The sequence below is a fragment of the Sesamum indicum genome, linkage group LG8 (genome assembly GCF_026168435.1).
Source record: "Sesamum indicum cultivar Baizhima isolate 11 linkage group LG8, ASM2616843v1, whole genome shotgun sequence".
Taxonomy (NCBI): domain Eukaryota; kingdom Viridiplantae; phylum Streptophyta; class Magnoliopsida; order Lamiales; family Pedaliaceae; genus Sesamum; species Sesamum indicum.
This window is the reverse complement of record NC_142664.1, coordinates 24,123,110-24,143,725: the sequence shown is the minus strand read 5'-3', so window position 1 is coordinate 24,143,725 and position 20,616 is coordinate 24,123,110. Positions and strand designations below refer to the sequence as shown.

The following is a 20,616-nucleotide window of genomic DNA, read 5'->3' as shown; positions in this document are numbered from 1 at the left end:
TTTTCCTGTCGTAATTATCAAAAAAATTAATTATACATATATAAAAAGGGCAATATTTTGTGGTCAAAATGCCTACTTTTGCTTTTGGCTACACCTAATCTTAAACTAATTAAAAGGCAGCCATTGCAATTGCCTTCTTTTTTCAAAAAATTAAAACAAATAAATAAATAGATAAATTTGTTTGCTGATCTTCATCATGCATCAGTACTGTATCTCATGCCAATAGGCTCCAAAACATCAATATGACTGATATTCTTCCCATCAGTGAGCAGAGACAGACCATTCACACCATTCATTCTGTGGGCCCTGTTGCATACAGTCATCACATATATTCTTAGGCTTCATTTACTTTTATTATTATATATTTTATTTATTTGTACGGATAAAATTTGAGATAAAATTAAATTTGAAAAAGTAAAAAATTAAGGTTATTTTCCACCAAATATTTTTATATCTAAAACCAAATATGTAGAATCATATCCAATCCCCTCAAGTGGTCTGGTGTGACAATAAATTCCACCAAATCTAGTGGGTTTTAAATCATTTTTTTTATTTATTATTATCTATACAAGAGATTGTGTTGGATATCCAGCCCGATCTCTACAAGTAAATAAGACCTTAGGGTAAATTACAACCATCTTTTATGAGATTTGACGTAATTATAAATATTTTCTCTTTGTTTGAACAATTATAAATATTTGCCTGATTTTAATGTCAATCTAACAATGAGCTTATTCTATTAGCCTCTGTTGGATTTCTATTCAATTTTTATGGTGAGCCGACCAACATATTAATTAGATTATAGATTATAATTTTACATATTCTTAAAGTATTTTTATGTATTAATATTTCCAAAGATTATTTATTTTATACACCCTCGAATATTTTTACATTCTTTCAAACTTTTTACAAAAAAAATAAAAAAAAAGTAAAATAGTAATTTCAACCTCACAGTTCCAGTATTTTCATTTGAAGGGTATTTAAAAATTTTCAAATAATAAAAAGATATTCGTAATCAAGCTGACCCTTGGAAGAGGATGGTTTTGGTATCTATTTATTTTTTTATCTGTCATTTTATTTTATTTTAAATTTATTTATTTATTTTGTTTTTCTATTTACGCATTCAAATAACTACTTCTTCTCATTTATTATCCTATTCATTCATTATTTAATAAATTATTAATTAATAAAATATTTATCGTATTTGCAACTCGATAAATGTGCATTTCTTACTAGTTCTTACAATCGGAGAAAAGAAACCGGAACTAAACTTGTTTCAATTTGGAGGGTTATTTAATTCAATTTTCTTTTTTCCTTTCTTTTTAATTTATTATTATGTATTTACTGAACTTTTAACTGAAAATAATAAATTATTTTACAGTATTTTCCAGTTAGGTCCTAAAAAAAACACAAAAATTAAAAACAAATAGGGGAATGCTTTTAATTAGTTTTCCATACTAATTTTATAACTAATAAATTATCCACCAATAACATCCATTTCTCCTTTAATTAATCAACTACAACTAAATCATAAATTTTAACAATCATCATTCAACATACATTAATAATCAATAATAAATATATAATTAATTATTAATTACTACTACAATAGATTAACAAAAACGCTACACACATACACGCTGATGAACCCTAACCAAGAAATTACGGACTTTGGGTTCTCCAATTAAGTAAGACCTCATCTACAAATAATATTTACTTATGATTTGTTTAAAAGAAAAAAAAAAAGAGAAGGGGGAGAGGGGGGGGGGCGCAATGATAAGGTAGAACTTGAGTATGTGTAGTTAATTTGGATAACAGAGTGAAACAACATGGTCTGGATGACTGGATCTGCTTTCCTTTAGTACACTGCAATTTTGCTGTCATTCCCCATCCTCATCATTTTTCCCCACTTTCGGGTCCCTTGGAGGGGGGGTTGGCATGTCTAAGTTAAATTAATATTTTGCAGAATTAAATCTAAAGAGAAGCAGAGAGCCAAGAAAAATAAAAAATAAAAGAGGAAGAAGTGATGATCAGGTTCCAGCCTCAGAGATGCTCTTCAATGCTGGCTGCCATGCCCTGGATTTTGATCCGCCTGAATTCATTGCTGTCTGATGATTTCTTGATCTTTGATGCCCTTCTTCCTTTTTTACCTGCAAATATTCATTTATCAAAATTAAGAATATATATACATATGTATGATGGCACAAATTATTATTGAAATTATATGTTCAATTGTAAACTGTACTTTTTATTTTAATTTGATGTATCTAATTATTTCTAGACGAAAATATGACTAAAAAATGACCACAACGGACACATACCAGTTTTTATTTATTAAAACATGAAATAAATTAAACACCAACATGCCAACCTCGTATTTATAAAGTTATGCAACTTCAGCCTTAACCCCGGACCTTATGGTAGAATTCATGATGCTCAAAAAAAATAATTGCTTTATTTTTTTTCATAATTATTATTTCGCTTTAATACAGAATAATAATAAATTGTGGACTGAACAACTCAAGCATGATACCAAGATCTCAAAGATTCTAACTCCAACTCATTTGCAAATTAATCATTCCAAAAATTTCAGCTACGTACCTCCTAATGATTTCTTTTTTTTTAAAAAAAAAATCAGTATATATAGAGAGAGTAATTAAATTTTTTCCAAGAACTTGTATTGAAAATCAAAAAACCAAGCAAGAAACATTGCAATTAATCTTGAAAAACCATACAAAAATTCCTATAAACTCACGGAAAAATAAAAAGAAAAATTTTTGACCTGATTAGTCATGTTCTTCACATGGCCATCATCACTACTTCTTCTAACTACTGCTTCAAAATCTGAATTACGTGTAATTCTTTCTGTCATCATCTCTCCATTCTTCCTCCGTTGCTGCTGTTGCTGTTGAATCTTTGCTTGCTTCTTTGCCCACAACCCTTTCATTACCTCTGCAACAGGAACATAAATGATCATACATATAATATGTATATATGTATATATGTATATATGTATAGATAGATAGAGAGAGAGAGAAACCAACCTTGGGAGGTGACAAGTCTATAAACATGGCCAAGAACAAGAGTTTCTGTCGGCCTGAGAAGTTTGATACGCGTGACTCGAAGAGGGATGTTACTGTTGTTGTTGTGGTTGGCGGCGGAGGAGGAAGAGTAGAAGGTGGTGGTGAGGAGAAGTGCGACGTAGTGGCCAGGATTCATCTTCATAATTTCAGTGGCGGCGACCGGCGAATAGAGCTTATCCACTTTGCCGTTTGGGTGCTGTATCACTAGAGTTGCACTGTCGATTGCTTGGCAGTTTCCCATCTCTTACCCTTTTTCTCTTTATTTTCTGCCGCTATTTATTTCTTCTTTGGTTTCTGAAGAAGCAAAGAAGGAAGCAAGAGTGATTGTTTCAGCTGCCCCTTTATAGCCACACCTATCCACTTCACCCACCCCTACCCCTCTTCAAATTCTTATCCTCGTAAATTAAATATACCCAAAATTTTTGCTCAAGTCTATCAAATTAAATTAATAATTATTTTTTAAAATTACATATCAATTATATAATAAATATATTAGACTTGAAGTATAATTAATCTAAGTATGGGCAAATAGGGTCCGAGCTAAAATTTTAAAAAAATATACTTATCATGTAATTTAAATCTTTTAAACTACACTCCAATTTATACAGTGAAATATATTACGCTCATAGAAATATATTGCTTTTTATGGAATTACAAATGCATTTTGAGATTGTAGTTATAATTATAAGTAAACTTTTATTTAAGATAAAAAATTTATACAAATTCCTTTTAAAATATACTCCACTAAAAAAATTTATTAATATTAATTACAAATAAAGAATTTAAATGATTTATAAATTTCAAAACTTTCTCTTCCTAACGTGATATCTTTTTAAAATAAATTTATAAAATTTATAATACCTCAAACAATAAGATATCTATACAACTTCAAACTGCATCATAAATTAAAATCGAGAGGTGTCAATATAATATATTATAATGTTAACAAGATGTTTGATGAGTGCGAGATTTTGTAATCCCATGGTGTGAAACGTTACAAACTTTTAAAGAACCAGAGCTGTTTTTGCGAAAAGGGTGGTGAAGGAAATCATTACCACGTGTACCTCACAATCATTACATTCTTCGCGTAAAACGACGTTGTAATGCCCACGTAATTCATTCTTCCCAACCCCAAAACGCATGTCGATCTGGATTTATATCATATTTTCATATTGCTTATCAATGTGATAATCGACATATACCTTTTAATAACAAATATAATTTAATTAAATTATAATTTAAAATTAAAATTACAAACGCCGCATATACAAAATTTAATATCAATATATTAAATAAAAATATAATAAAAGATCCTTCGACTGCACCAACATAATTTTTGTTAAACTTAAAACATATGATACTTATGATTTGCATGTAAATATATATGTAATGTATACAAAATTAAAAATCTATACAACACAAAATTTCATACTAAATTTAACATATGTGGAATATTGATTGATTTAAATGAATTCGGATTGATCATTTCAAATTTAAAATTCAAAATTTATTTTTAGACCTTGTTATTATCTGAAAACTTACCTCAAACAGAGTAACTTTAGGGTCGATCAGAATTTAACCCAAATCAATTGAATTCGCCACTATTTTTAAATTGTGAACTACATTTCATATATGATTAGTTCAAATTGAATCAAATCATGACTTGAACTTTTGTGACCAACTTAATTCCTATAAAATCCCAATCCCCACCACCACCAACAATGGAGCATGAAAATATCAACATATATAGACACTTTAAATCATGAAGTATAAATAAAATTAACGATATCCATGGAATTAAATATAAAAAACATTTTATATGAGTATTTTTGTAATTTATTTAAATAAAAGAATAATTGTGGGTGGAGAGACAAAGACAGAGCGTTACAGGCAGTAAGAGTAAACTGAAACAGCAGCAATAAGTGGTTGTCGCATGTGAAGGTTTGAGCACTGATTTTAGGTTTGTGGGGGTTTGCACTATCACTTATCTCATCATCATCATCCCAAGTGGTGCAGGGTTTTGTCTTAGACCATCACAAAACAAAACATTAGTGCTGCCATTTTCAGGATTAGCATTTCCAGATATTGCTCACATTCCCTCTCTTCTTTTGTTTCCCACACATGAAACATCACGCTTGCCCCACTACGTACCCCCCCTTTTTTTTAAAAAAAGAAATTATTAAAAATGAAACAATATGAACGCTTTTTTTTCATTTTATTTTGCTTCATTTGTTTCTTTATTTATTATGATTTTTTTGGATTTAGAAAAATAATTACTGCTTCTTTTTTTTACCATAAATATAAAGTTTAATGCGTGCTTGAATCAATGGAAAAATGTAGTCGTAAGTGCTTCAATGTTGGTGTCATTAGAGATAACCGATATGAAAAATCGAGAATATTAATAAATTTATAATTTTTTAAATACCCTCAAAATATATAATTCTAAAAAACCTACTCAATACGAAAGACAAGCGAAAACATATATAGACTAGTTGTATTTATAAAGAAAAATGATATAAAACGTTTGTTAAACTATATTAAAACGATACAAAGTTTCAACTTTAGGTTACAGTGAACATTATCGACAATTAAATTTTTTATGCCCTGGACCCACAAATAATACTACATAATTTTATAAATAATACACAATAATTATATTTTTGAAAGATTAAAATTCCGTGTAAATTTATACCTGCATATTTTAAACTTTAAATTATTTTAACTTTAAAAAATTATGTTACTTGGATATAAATTAAAACTATAAAATCACTTAACATTATTATTTCAATTTATAAAAATATTATTTGTAGATATGAGGTGAAAAATATGGTTGAATTTCAATTATTATACTTTCACCTTTTCTCCAACGGTAGTGTACTTCCACCCTTCTTCTCTAATCATTCTACCACAAAGAATCCTTCCTCATAATATTTTACAACTTTTGTCCTTGTGGAGGCATTTTTCCAAGTTTCAACCTTACTCTTTACTACTTTCCACAATTGCCCTCCATCCAATTTTTAGAATATTGACAAAAAAAAAAAAGAAAAGGGTAAATTACAACGATATTCTTCGAGATTTGGTGCAAATATTTTTTATTCTTTGTAAAATTATAAACACACTCCCTGAAAAGGCATCAATGTAATTTATCTCATAGGTGACGATATAAGTTTTAGCCCTCTGATGGATTCTTGATATAAATTATGATTATTGTCACAGGAACTGCACTTATAATTTTGCTAAAAATATAGGATATTTGTATAATTCAACTTAACGTAACCAACTAAATCGATGTAATTGACCCTTGATCACTTGGCTACAATTTTAATAGTTATGGATTAAAAATTATGATAAATAATTTTTATTGACAATGGCTAAATATAATCAATGCAAAAATATAAATTTTCCACCAAGAAAAAGTTAATTGCCATGGCTAAGAGCTATGGTAAAAATATTAACCATGACAAATATTTTAACCAACACCGCAAATACCACAGCCAACAACCATTGCATGGTCGGGGTCAATGACTATTTACTACTATTATTTTGTTTAACCATGACTAATTGTCGTATTTTTTGTAGTGTTAAATCACATTATATTAATATAATATATATTTTGTTAATATAATGATGTAATTATTATTATTTAATTTTTTTGCATCTGATATACATGTATAGAACATTTTTCTCATATTATTTTTTTGGAAAAAAATTATTTTTTTTAGGCCGTTAAGTATGCCCAATACTAATTTTAGTTCGATAACTAAACCCATATCCTTTAAGTTTCATAATCTGATGAAATTTTCAAACTAATTATTTAAATATATGTTAAAAAGAAAATTTCAGAGAAGGGAATAAATATTATTATCAATAATTTATGGTACGACTTGGTACTTTTTGTACAAGAATATTTAGTCAAGAAATTTCTATAGTTCAATGATAGCCAAAGAGTTCTTTTTTTATATGCAATAATAATGTGGACCAACTTTATGTCACTTAACCAAGTCCAAGCATTATTCAAAATAAATAAATTTTCATGACCCTTTAATTTAAATTGTAACTTTTTCTCTATAGAATAAGATTTTGTAGGGGTACCCCTACCATATATTAAAATTCAATTTTTTTATTTATACTAAGTACTTTCAAATGTCCGTCAATATAGTTCTCATGTCAATACAGAAAAATTGATCGCATAATCTTACAAGAAGAAGTGGTTTGGTTTGACCAACTGGAGCACATGAATTGACGAATAAAATGGTATTTCCAAAAGCAAAAAAATCCTTTTATAAGATGCTCTTATCAACAAAATTGTCACTAATTATATATAATCAAATGACAATAACTTTTAATTTGTCATTATAATAAATTATATAATTTTAATAGTGACAATTATTGCATAGCCTTTATCATTTGCAGTAATAGAAAGTGTTAAAAAAATAAAATTTATATATAAAATTGTCATTATAAATAATTAGCGATATATAGCAAATAATTTTTACAAAAATACAAAAAATCGAGAATGCAATGAAATGAAGGGAGTGGAGGGGAAGAGAAAGAGTGATGTATTATTGGTGGTTGGGAGCATTGAAAGAGACAGAATGCTTTGCTTTCCAACCTCAGAAACAGAAGAAGAATATCAGAATTTCAGGGCCAATTGCTCTGTTAGGTTTTTCTGTCTCCACAATCAGACAGATTCACAATTCATACTGTCTATGCTCTTCGTCTTTTTTTTACTTCAGTCCTTTTCAATTTCTTTTGTTTAAAAATTACATCACATTTGTGCATTTTTAAATACAAAAGGCTTTAATATCTTAATGTGTGGATTTCAAATTTTTAATGATAATTTTTTTTAATTTAATTATTTGGGCAATTACAAATTTAAAAAGATTTTGAATCCTCGGACTCTAATATACATTGCCGTATTTATTTATAGTGAGGAGTGGAATTACTGTTTGTTTTGTTAGTCTTTTGAATCAAGTCACATACAAATACAGTTTGTCTGTCGATAACGGATTAATAATTTCACGCCTTCCTTCACATCGTGTGGCTCTACGTCAATCTTTCTTGATGTGAAAATCCTTTAAGTCCCATTTATTTTGTGATATGAATTATTTGCATGATAGAATAAAAAAAAAAGTCACGTATTAATTATACTATGTTTACTTCAGCTGTTTGGTTAAATAATTCAATTCATCTAAACAAGTCTAAATAGATGTATTGAGTTATTCAATCAAACAGTAATAGTATCGGACCTTCATAATGCAAAGTAAACACGTTACTTGAGTATATTAAGCTTTTTATACATCTTAATAATAAAAATAGATGGTTTTTATTGTAGTCAATTCTACTTTTATTCCCCATCAAATATTTTGGTGGGACTGTGTTGACAATGAAATAGTACAACTTATATGCTCTTATTTGTTTGAATTTATAATTAATGTTTTGTCTTCTAAAACAGTACTCTCTTATTCATTCCAATCTTTCTACTTTCTTTTGTCCTAAAATATTTCGATAATATATAATGTCCCAAAATTTGAACATGCTTGGAGTAGGCCCAAAAACACTTATTTTTTGTCATAATAATAAATTTTATAATTATTTTTTAAAATTACCATTAGTGACAACAAATTTATTTTTTGAAAATTACCATTAGTGGCATCCTAATGACAATAGTTATTTGTTATTACGATATTTGTATTGTCGTTATAAAGACATCACAAATTATCTATAATGACAATTTTATGTATAATTTTTTCTATTATTAATTATTATATTGTGACGCAATACTAAAAAATATAATATTTAAATATAGTTAATTATCATTATTAAAAATAAACCAGGCATAATAAATAAAAGAGCACATAACTTATAAGTATTGGTGACAAATGCACATAAGGGATTTAAACCTAATGGTATTGGACATACCGAAACGCTTGAAAATAAGCTTGCAATTACTCAAAAATATTTATTAAATAAGAATTTATTTTAAATTAATAAGTCTTGCTCGTGATTTTTTTTCCTCATAATTCCATTTCATGGCATTTTTTTTAGGAACTTATTATTTATTTATGAGTTCAGTGATTCGTTTAAATTTAAAATCTGCCCCAATTAAAAAATACAAAAATTCATACCCTGCCCTGCCCCGCCCTAACCCATGCCATGAAAGTCTGAAACCCACCCTTAACCTAGTCGAGTTTAGAGTTTTTGGCACCAAACGCGCACCTACCCAACCCATTTGGATGGCCCTGACTTACCCGACCCTTTGCTATTTTTGAAGGGTTATCGCATCTATTTTATTTATTTATTTTTGACCGATATATTAATGCAATATAGAAAGAGACCCCCCAAAAAAAGAAAATTTTCAAGAATGAAAAAAATAAATTAAGAAAAACACCATAAATGCTTGTCAATAGTGTATTTAATGCCATTGATAGTGAAGATCCACCGTATCAAAATTTTGTGGTAGAGAATTTAAATAAACACAAAAGAAATTCACGTGAGGTGCAGCCAGCTAATGTGTAGGACTTTTAGGGATTTAGAGTAACATTTTTTCTGAAAATAATAATAATGATTATGTGACTTTTTTGTTTGGTGGGTGGGGGATTTCAGAAACGACTTTAATATTATAATTTTATACTACTATCAAAAAAGGAAATATTAGCAATAAAAAGTTAGGTCACAATATTAAAAATTGTCACTATCATATTTATGAGGGATAATTACATTTGCATCCCTTATTTATTGTCTTTTTATATAAACCATTCTTGTCTTTTGAAAAATTATAGAAATCACCCTTGACAACCTTTAAAATTCAAAACTACCCCTGTTGACTAGGTCAACTTTTAAAATATTTTTTTAAGGATAGAAATGCCCTTAGGCGTGTTTATGTAATTATTAAAAAAAAAGAGTTTCAAAGTAATATTTATGAAGATAAGTAATATGATCCCATTTATTATTTTTATTATTTATACTAATTTTATTAATTTAAATATAAATTATTATATTAATTTTTTTATTGAATTTTTATATAAAATTACATCTTTTAATGATTAAAATATTAAATTATTTAATTAATATACAAGTTATCCCTTAATAAAATTATTAAAATCAAAAGATTATTTATCCTTAATTTTTACTAAAATTAAAATTAAAAAGAATTTATGTATTTTATATAAATTATATTAGAATTAATAAAATAATAATTTATTTATTAAAAAGATACTTTAGATTGTTAAATTATTTGTTTTAAAAAAAATTATTCCTCCTTCCCCAACCACACCGTCATGCCCACCCTAACTCACATTTTATTAAAATATATTTTTAATAAATTAATTAATTGATTTTATTATTTCTAATTAGATTTATATAAAATACATAAATTATTTTTAATTTTTATTTTAGTAACATTTAGTTACGAAGGATAAGTATTTTTTTAATTTTAATAATTTTAAATAATTTATACAAGTGCAATAATTTTTATTTTTTAACTTATAATCTATTAATAATTTTATTTATATTAATTAAATAATTTAATATTTTAATTATTAAAAAGTGCAATTTTATATAGAGATTCAATAGAAAATATTAATAAAATAATTTAAATTTAAATTAAAAATTAGTATAAATAATAAAATAAGTATATATGGGGTCATATTACTTATCTTTATGAATATTACTTTGACACCTGCTCTACCTTTTGATAATTACAGAAATATCCCTGAGGGCATTTTTGTTCTTGAATATTATTTTAAAAGTTGACCTAGTCTGCAAGAGTATTTTTAAATTTTAAAGGTTGCCAAGGGTGGTTTTTATAATTTTATAAAAAACAAAGATGATTTGTGTAATAAGATAATAAATGAGGGGTATAAATATAATCATCCCTATTTATTAAGTGACAAAAAACTTTTCTTTTATCAATATTATAATTCTCATCATTTTAGTAGTGGCCAAATATTTGTGTAAAAGTCCTCACTAACAACAAATATAATTGTCAATAATATATTGGTGTTGCTGTTATAAATGTGTCGATAATTATTCATAATAATAATTTTATGCATAATCTTTATTGCTAATAATTTAATTATGACAAGATCAATACGGTCACTTGATACATCTCTTAAATGACAATTTTATGATTTACTTAATAATGCATCATTAATATTCCTCCTCTTTAAACAACGAATTTTAGAGATGGATGTGAGACAGTAACAACATACGCCTGGTCAATTGTGTCTGCTACCTCCTTTGAACCCCTAAAAAATCGATAAATAAAAAACAGGAAATTACGTTGTATAGAAAAATTCATAAATCATTGACTATGTTGTCTACACGCAATCCACGCACACTCTCAGGCGACAATCTACGCCAGCTCCTAAAGTCAGCCCTACCTTAGAAATGGGCTCCACTCTGTCGACACCAGTACAATTACGATCCTACTCTATTTCGTAAATGTTACACCGATGTTCAGATGATTATATTCAACACATACTACTTATTTATTAAAATATATATATATATATATATGTAACAATTAGTGATACATTTAGTGAATAAAATAATATAAATTTGAGGTTTGAGTCCTAACATCAATTTGTATAGTAGTTGATGGAGACATGGCTTTAAATGCCAACAAAATATTTCAACTTTACTATCTTTGATTTCATTGACATAAATGAGGAATTGAGTGGCTACCAAAGCCCTCCTTTTCCTTTTCATGCTTTCAATACCCTATTTCCTACCTCCAAAATCTCACTACCATGCATTCAATATTGTTATAAAATTTTATACTAGTCATTTACTATAACCCTTTTTTTTTATAAATACAATCACTACATAATTCCATCAATATTAATAAGTACATCGATCATATCAATAAACTCATATTATAATAAATTAGTATTACAATAAATTTAAATTAAGTTAAATAAATGCATACATTTGATAAAATTTAAATACATGACCTGGAACTTATACATGAGTCATTTTAAGTATTAATTAAGTGGGTTTAAGGATTATTAAATTTGTATTTATTACATTAAGGTGAAAAAAATGATATTATGAAATATATTTTAATAATTCATAATATCATTTTTAAAAAATATTATCAAGTGAATGGCGTTTCTGCCTCTTTTATGAAGAAAGAGATAAAAAAATCTTGAAATACGGCCCCAGCTTTCCAAATATAGTTAAATTTATTTCTCATAATTGTGTAATTATATGTGACGTGTTATTCCACATCGGATCGAATCAATAAATATGGTCTACACCAATTGCGCAATAATTATTAACCTTTATTTTTACTGAGGATACTAAATATTAATTACAACTAAAACTCGTGAAAATGTTTTCGTTTCACATTAATATTATTTTATTGTCGTAAATAGTATTAATATATAATGATTTGAGTTATGGAGTAAAGATCGTGAGTATAAATTTAGCACCACGAGTATAAATGCATTATCTATTTGTACTAATAGTGCTTGCCCTTTTGTTTACTTTAAATATGTTTGTTGATTTAAAAATTTCGATATTTTCAGTATGTATTTAAATTTGAATGTATCAAAATGATCATGTAGTAATGAATACGCAAAAAAATTTATATAAAATTAAAAATACACATTTTCTCATATGAAAATTGAAATGGAAGTTCCCGCAGAAATCCAGAGGTCTAATATGTAGAAATGGTCAAAAATAAGTCAAGAAGACTTCTCTTTAACAAGAAATTGATTTTTTTAAAAAAAAAAAAAAAGAAAAAAGAAAGAGAATCCAAATTTAAAAGCAGCAAAACTTGGGTGATGCTACTCCATATATAAACCAGTAAATTTACAGCAGAAAAGAACAGGAAACAGTACAGAATAATCTAAGGCATCCTTAGCATTGTCTTAAGCTATTTATACTTCTATTACCCATGTAACAAAATACAAGAACAGTGGTATACTTGTCCCAGTGATCACACCTTAGTTACCCATCGGGCGAGCACAATTCGAAAGAAAACCCGACTTCCCTTCGTTTGATTACACAGATGGGAAATATTTGTTGAGATTGAAAGGAAGAGAGTAGAATTCCTCACTTCTCGTGTCGGTCTTGAATGACCGGAACTTGTCCCACCAGTGCTTGCCTCTATCTTTCCTTATCTGGCTGTCCTTCTTGTGCATCGTGTTGTCCAGGAAATATGCAAGAATACCAGCGACGAAAGCCTCTGACGAGAACGGCACGTTGATGATGTCGTTGAACTGGCGAGCATAACAACTTAAAGAGTTAGTACGATGAGTAAATGAGAAAAAAACAAAATGGGGGTTTGCTTTTTGTGTATACCTCCCGGTGAGTCAGAATTATAAAACGACGAGCGAATGAGAAAAAAATGAAACAGCATAAGCATAGCACAAATGCAAGTAAAGTATTTGTGGGATTCGCTTTTGAGCATACCCATCTGCCGGATGTGTGGACAGGGCCATATCCGTTAATAGCAGTGTACTCATTGAAGTACTGGGGCACTGATAAGCCGAGGAAGATAGAAAAGCCTAGTATGAATTTGGTCCGGAAACTGTTGAGGTTGCAGAACTGAAGAAAACTTACACCAGCCGCACCTGTGTGTATCCGCAATTGAAAAGAATAAGTTGTCTTATAAGTCCAAGAGTGAGAGTGAGCTCAGAATATTTAGTTGGGATTGTATATACTCACCAACATATGCAAAGAAGAGGCAGTACAGAGCAGCCACGATAGGGGCTGGAATAGAAGCAAAAACGGCTCCAAACTTCCCTGTTGAAGACAAGCATTGTGCGTTAAAGAGATTCACGTGGGAAAGAATGCAAATCTTAAATAAGAAAACAAGATGCCGAGAGCTATTTACCGAGAACGGAAAAGAAAAGCATGAATCCAGCAGATATTTGTACTACTCGTCGGCTGCCAACACGCGTCAGTGCTAATAGGCCGGCATTCTCACTGCATAGGAATGGAGAAAAGCACTAGTATGTCATCGGTGAATCTCATGCGAGAAATAAATATGCATCAACCAAGTTTTGGCTCTTACATAGATACAGATGATCCATTACCAGTCCCGAACAGTCCAGACAACAAGATAGCAACACCCTGGTATATGTACATAGATAAAGAACAGTTTTTTACTAAATCCAGGATTAAAAGCTCGGAAATGGTGATCCTAATTTTACTAGTTAACCATGCATTCTCATTGTCTAAAGCATTTCCTTGTGATAATTTATTAAAAGGACAACCCACCATCATGTAGAAAGTTTTCATCTTTACAGGTGAAGTTCAAATATTTTACTTTTCATCTATGCAATAACAGTATTGTTTGGGGAGAGGGATTCTGTAAGATGCCTCATTTACCTGCCAGCCAATACCACGGCTGAGAATAGACGGTGGCAAGGGGGTTGCACTAGCATATCTAGACACAGCAATAAAGCCACCAGTTGACTGCATTTCACGTTGAAAACATGTTAAAATATAATTAAAGAAATCGTAGGACGAGTACAATGTAACTTTGCCCTAGATAAGAAGTTTGAGCGACAAAGCAAATGCCCGACAAGGAGGTTTCTTTTCTATTTTTATCCGAACGGAATACCTAAACATGGAACATCGACTCAGTCCCAAAAGCAAGTATATGGTAAAGGTGTAGCCGAGACTTCAAAAGAAAGTAAAATCTTCTGTTTCTCTCCAACAAGGACAAATCAGAATGAGGCAAAGACTAGCCAGCAGAGAATAGGCAGGACAAGCATCAAGGAAAAAGAGGAGAAAAAGCAGACTGGAGATAGTGAATGTTGTCATAGGAAAGGAAGTTGCTTTGATGTCCTCAAGGCACGCATGTCTGCTCCATCAACAACATTGAAGAATTAAAGCAGATAAGCAGGTATCTTCTAGCTACCGTTTTATTATGCTGCCCAATTATAATCTGAAAAGAAAGTAAACACGGATGTTATAGTCAATGGGGTGAAAATAACCTCGACAAGAGCAACAAATGCAGCCATCATCATGGCAAAGGCTTCACCAGCATCAAATGAAGGTGCGCCCCACTGGAAAGGGTATGGAACCCTTATCCTGCAAGCGCAAGCCCAAGAAAATTTTATTATATAACTGCTAATGCATCAAATATGGGGCGGGGAAAAAAATACCAAAGTCCAGACTATTTTTCAAAAATGCGGTGTATATAGCAATGAGGTCTGCTACAAGGACGAAATGAAAACTTATTGACTATTATACAGTTAGTTGCACAGTTCAAGCTTGAGAATTGGAATATGGTAAGATGAGAACTCAGAAATGAGATCTGTTTGCATTCATAAGTTTTGTCCTTAAATGGGCCAAAAGTAAATGGTATCTACATCACTGCTAATAAATTCCATTCCCGGGGAAATTTTGTGGAGAATCAGAAAATGAGACAAGCATACAGCTCCTGATGGAGGGAGTGTCTATGACTGAAGGAAAAAAATATGTTTGCTTGAACTGAAGACCATATTACACCGATTAACTAACAAGCATCCTAATATCATATAAATTCTAAAGTTGTATATTAGCATCCCAAATAAGTCAACAATGAGTTCCATCTTAGAATAAGCAAAATGGCATATAGTGATAAATAACAACATTCCCCATATCAAACAGAGTTATAGTAAATCTAAGAACCAGATGACACTCAAGAATCCAGTACGTTAAGCTGCACAAAAATATTTAGAGCAAACAGACTCAAGATCGTCTTCATTAAGCTGCATTCAGGACGCAAGTTATTTAACAAATGGAGTAGAGAGAAAAATGTGAAGGAAGTAATTGCTATCATCAAGCAGAAACCTGATCTTACCATGGAGCACCATCAATAAGTCCAGCACGATCAGTTCTGCAGCTTGTTTGCGTCTTGGGTGCCTTTCCGTTATAGGCCCCACCCACAGTAAGTAGATGGGCATAAATCCACACAATTACTACTGAGAATATAACTGCAAAACGGTCAAAGATATTCTTTCCTGGACGTATCAGGTGGGCCAAGTACTGCAAATAACAAGAAAATTATTTTATTGGAGTGCATGGCAACGGGCAAATCTCACAGTACACCAAATTAACAACTGAGGTGATAGTTTTACCTAAAGATAGCACAGGTATAAATGCACCAAACTTTATCAATTAAAAACATCACTTGAAATTTGATTTCGGATTTATGAAACAACACATTAAGTCAACCTGACATTTAAAGTGTTACCTGAGAAAAGATAACCAAAATGATGAGCATCGGCAACCCAATTTCAACACATTTGGCAACCTAAACAAGAAAAGATCATTTAATTGTTTAACTAATATTTAGAAGTCAGTTGCATAAAAACACAGCACAAAACCACTCAGGGAAACCCTCTCACGAGCATGCGCATGCATGTTTGTATGTGTGTGTGTGTTAGTGAGTGAATGTGTGTGTATGTGTGTGAGTGAGTGAGAGAGAGAGAGAGAGAGAGAGAGAGTAAACACTTGCACATACCCCAGGAAAACCAAACTCATAGAGCCCAAAACCAGCAAGAGCAACCAAAGGAACAGCTGAAAGTGGACTCAGAAACCTGCACCATTGTTAAGCATAATGGATGAATAATTGACAACACTAGCGCACACAAAGTACTGGATGAGAAAAGGACATCCATATTGATTAACTGCTTATAAGATTCTGTGGCATCCATAAAGAATTGGATTTAGTTGTATCAATAAACAACAAGATCAACACGAGAATTTTGAATTAAAATTACACTTTCAAATTGCATTATCATCTTTATTTAGTTAAGACATAAAGAGCAGATTTGCTTCAGTCTTCAGTGCGGAGCTGGCCAGCTACAATATAATGATAATAAGGCAACAGTTCACTTACTTGAGCACAAGTGTACTTGAGGCATGGATATCAATAAGGTAATGCAGGTATACCTTGCAACATTACGCCATAGACCACTGAAACCTAGGACTATTTGAATGGTTGAGGCAACTATAAGTGCACCCTGGGTGGCCCGCATTATCTTCTTGAACCTCTGCAAAATCATTTGCATGTAAAGATGTATTAGGAAAATACCACAATGCTAAGTCCTAATACCTATTAGCACTAGCTTCTTCCAATTCAGCACAGTTACTTTATGCAGAAGAATTCCATAACATGAGCTTTGGTTGTCTAACCACAAGGCTGCATTTTATCCTCATTGAAAGTACAAAAGAAATAGAGCCAATGTTACACACCGAGACAGGATCTGGATCACTCCATCTACCAGACAGGATAATCGAAATAGTGGGCGCAACAAAGGTGTAAGAACCTCCGATGACAGCAGGTAATCTGGTTCCAAACCATGTTTGTAACAGGGTGTTCAAGCCCGCAACAAACAACAGAGTCTGAATAACTTTTGCTTTCTCCTCCTGAAGAAATACGCATGCATGTAAGGCTAGCTGATCAAATAGAAAATTCAAACAAAATCAAACTGCAGAAATTGAATCAGCATTCTAATGCCTCACATTTCCTCCTCCCATTTGAGGAACCAGGGCAGTGGGTATGATGACTGTTGTGCCAAGCATGACCAGATAGTGTTGAAATCCAAGAAGAATGGCCTCAGCTGCAAAACATTGACCCCGCTTTGTCAAAAAATTCCAGTCGGTACCCATTCTTGCATGCATTTAGATAAAACACTTCCATGCTGATACCTAAATAAATAGGATAAGACTTCTTCTGCAATATCAAGAGAATACAAGACTTTCTAGAAGTTTGTCTCAAATGAATTTGGGGTTATCTTGTGCATGACCCAAACAAAATAACATTGAAAATGAACCCCAAATTGGACAAGCGCATGACCAAGAAAATTCAATTCTAGAATCAGGAGTAGCATCAGTGACCGACTACAGTAAAATTCTAGATCCAAAATGGCAAATTTGCTGGAAAACATGATATGCAACGGAGCATACTCAAAATATAGCACAATTATCCGTTTATGGAAAGTCGAACGAAGCTCAATCACACAACATAAAAAATTCTTCAACAAACAAAAAGTAAAAATTGGAAAAGCAAGGGAAGAATCGAAAGGCGTCACAAGAATCAGAACATATTAGGTGCTAGTTGACCACACATGGATACCATCACATAGTATCAGAAATTATACATCATAAAACAACTGGCTCCACGCAAATATTCTGCTAACACTTTCTACCAAAACCTAGAAAACAATTGACACAAAGAATATACACACACATAAAGTATGATGAAAAGGACCAAATCAACTACCAATTATTTCCCCAGCTGATAGAGAAAAAAAGAACAGGCGGACCAAAGGAATCCACACTGAACTAAAAGGAAAAACAAAAGAATATACTAAATAGTGAAAAAACAAGAACAAATTCATTAGACACTGACGCCATGGAGGAGGGCTGGTAATGCAGTACGAAACATTTGGAAGCTGATCTTTTGGTGGGTGCGGCGCTGGCTCATCTGCCTTTGGTGCTGGAGCTCCACCTCCTGCCATATTTTGCTTCTTCTTTTCTCGTCAATCCCTGTTAAAAGAAAAAATAGTCAATTAAAACAGTTTTTTCAAGATTTACACTCCAATTCTTGTGAAGCAAAATGCAAAAGCCCCAAATCTGCAAAAACCCAGATCAAAATCTTTCGCAATGCTGAAAAAGACTGCAGAAAAATGAAGGGAAATTTAAAAAATTAAAAAAAAAAAAAACCTGTAACTTTGTGAGTAGCCCAGAAAAGCAAGATTCAAGAGAAAAGCTGAAGACAGAAAACGAAATCCAAACTAGAAAAGCACAATATCCCACACACCAACCTCTTGCTGCTAACACTAACAGGAAGTAAACAACACAAAAGCAAGGGAAAAAGAGGGGAGCCAAGAAAATGAAACTGCAACAGAAAAAACAAAGGGGAGTGTGATGTGTGCTAAGGAAGTGCAATAAATGCAAGAAAAATTAGTAGAAACATAAGCCCAGAAAAAAAAAAGGAGAAAAAGGTGAGAAAAAGAAAGGGCACCTAATTGTGAAATGAAGAAGCTTTGCAAGAAGCTAAAATCAAGTGAGAATGTTGAAGTAAATAAAGTCAAAAATTCAAAGACCCCACCTCAGGAAAAGGTTTCAGCAGAGGAAAAAGGCCACAAAAACAAAGCAGAAAACTTTATAGAGAGATGGTAATGGTAATGCTCATGGCAATGGAAATAGGGATGTGTTTTACAGAAGGCAAGAGAAAGAAAGAGAGGAAAGTCTAGAAAAGACCAGGAAAAGTGTAAGCAAGAAATGTAAAGATAAAAGGGAAAAAAACCTGGCCCATGTCTGTAATGTTACCACTCACCACCCTCCTCCCGTTTCTCTCTCCTAAATTTTTTTGAGGTTTCTCTCTCTAGGAAAAAAAATAAAATGTTAAAGAACAGAAACACATACAGTGGAGAATCTTTAACAAGGAATAATTTAATGCTTTGTTTAATGTTTTTTCCCTTTTTTCTTTTTTTTTTTTCCTTGCCTTTTGTTTGTTTCCTTTTATGCAATTGCTCACCAACACATATGCTCTCTTGATTTTCTTTTTTGAAGAGCGAAAAGAATATAGATTACTTAATCACATGCTCTCTTGATTATTAGATATAATATACAAATACAACATCTTTTTAATTATTATTTTTGAAAAAGTATGAAATCGTAAATTAAATTCAAACAAAATCATAATTTTTTTATCCAGTTGAAATTAAAGGAAATTTGTGTCGTATAAATAATTATGTGTGTTTATTTCATAAAATTGGGAATTTTTTGGAAATTTTACAATCTTAGTTTGCAGTCTGCGTATTTTATCATAAATTGATGTTACATTTATATTAAATATATTTGCATATCTAAGAAAACACGTCATATAAATATATGTTGTGTGTGTATTAAATAAAACACAAAATACAACACTATTTTACATTAAAAAAATTAAGATGGTTTGATTTCTAACTTAGGAAGTAAGATTAATAATATTATTAAGTTTTTGCTGAAAAAGACTACTTTAGCCTTGAAAGGTCTTTGGTGAATTGAATAAATATTTATGGAGCAATCAAAGGGGAGGTTGTCTTCAAGAATGGGGCAATAAATAATTAAAAGAAATTAGGGTTGGGATTGACCAATTTGATAATGAAATCAAACAATGTTGTACCTAAAATTCAAAAGGGAATATTGGGATGCCCAAAAGTGAGTGAGAGTGTGATGAACTTTGGGATGCCAAATAGAGGACACCGACACATTCTTTTCATCAAAAACTTACTCACAACTTGCACACATACCCCATTGCCCAAAATATTTCCAAATCCCTCTAAATTAAGTTTGAGACTTTGTGCTTGGACTTTAGGCTTTTGTAAGAAAAAGAATTACAAAAATAATGTGGATTGCGATTCGATAGGTATTTATCGTAGAAGGTATTGTATATTCTAGTTTTGTAAGATCTTTGTGATTTTGACGTAATGTGTTTCTTTATGGAGAAGATTCATAAGGACATATAAGTTGCTCAAGTTCCTTGTTTGTAATTAATATCGGACGCTTGTTTACATCGTCAGTTCCCCAAATA

The 20,616-nt window shown here is 30.8% G+C and overlaps 2 protein-coding genes across 5 annotated transcripts; both read right to left on the bottom strand.

The window, feature by feature from the left end:
* Positions 1–1,777: 1,777 nt before the first annotated feature.
* Positions 1,778–3,442, bottom strand: LOC105168720 (uncharacterized). The gene is made up of 3 exons (XM_011088861.3): positions 3,045–3,442; positions 2,783–2,952; positions 1,778–2,150 (listed from the first exon to the last, which is right to left on the bottom strand). Exons 1-3 carry the CDS (start codon positions 3,322–3,324, stop codon positions 2,031–2,033), a joined length of 570 nt encoding a protein of 189 aa, XP_011087163.1. The 5' UTR covers positions 3,325–3,442; the 3' UTR covers positions 1,778–2,030.
* Positions 3,443–12,850: 9,408 nt separating this feature from the next.
* On the bottom strand, positions 12,851–19,312 carry LOC105168719 (Xanthine/uracil permease family protein). Of its 4 annotated transcripts, none has more exons than XM_011088860.3 (15): positions 19,060–19,312; positions 18,445–18,581; positions 17,556–17,653; positions 17,286–17,459; positions 16,983–17,083; positions 16,552–16,627; positions 16,282–16,341; positions 15,889–16,073; positions 15,038–15,134; positions 14,427–14,513; positions 14,110–14,168; positions 13,930–14,021; positions 13,761–13,838; positions 13,506–13,666; positions 12,851–13,312 (listed from the first exon to the last, which is right to left on the bottom strand). In XM_011088860.3, the coding sequence occupies exons 2-15, from the start codon at positions 18,551–18,553 to the stop codon at positions 13,094–13,096; spliced, it is 1,596 nt and encodes a 531-aa protein (XP_011087162.1). In that variant the 5' UTR covers positions 18,554–18,581; positions 19,060–19,312; the 3' UTR covers positions 12,851–13,093. The 4 variants fall into 4 exon arrangements, with proteins under 4 accessions (XP_011087162.1, XP_011087158.1, XP_011087159.1 ...); XM_011088856.3 differs by having other exon boundaries at positions 19,147–19,312; XM_011088857.3 differs by lacking the exon at positions 19,060–19,312 and adding an exon at positions 18,759–19,043.
* Positions 19,313–20,616: the final 1,304 nt, after the last annotated feature.

Bases quoted from the DNA above. Each gene is read 5' to 3' on its own strand.
- LOC105168720 (XM_011088861.3), bottom strand. From the start codon at position 3,324: ATGGGAAACTGCCAAGCAATCGACAGTGCAACTCTAGTGATACAGCAC. The intron at 2,953-3,044 runs GTTGGTTTCTCT...TTCCTGTTGCAG, and splicing joins TAGACTTGTCACCTCCCAAG to AGGTAATGAAAGGGTTGTGG. The intron at 2,151-2,782 runs GTCAAAAATTTT...GAATATTTGCAG, and splicing joins TGAAGAACATGACTAATCAG to GTAAAAAAGGAAGAAGGGCA.
- LOC105168719 (XM_011088860.3), bottom strand. From the start codon at position 18,553: ATGGCAGGAGGTGGAGCTCCAGCACCAAAGGCAGATGAGCCAGCGCCG. The intron at 16,342-16,551 runs GTATGTGCAAGT...TTTCTTGTTTAG, and splicing joins ATGAGTTTGGTTTTCCTGGG to GTTGCCAAATGTGTTGAAAT. The intron at 14,514-15,037 runs GTTATTTTCACC...CGTGAAATGCAG, and splicing joins CATTTGTTGCTCTTGTCGAG to TCAACTGGTGGCTTTATTGC.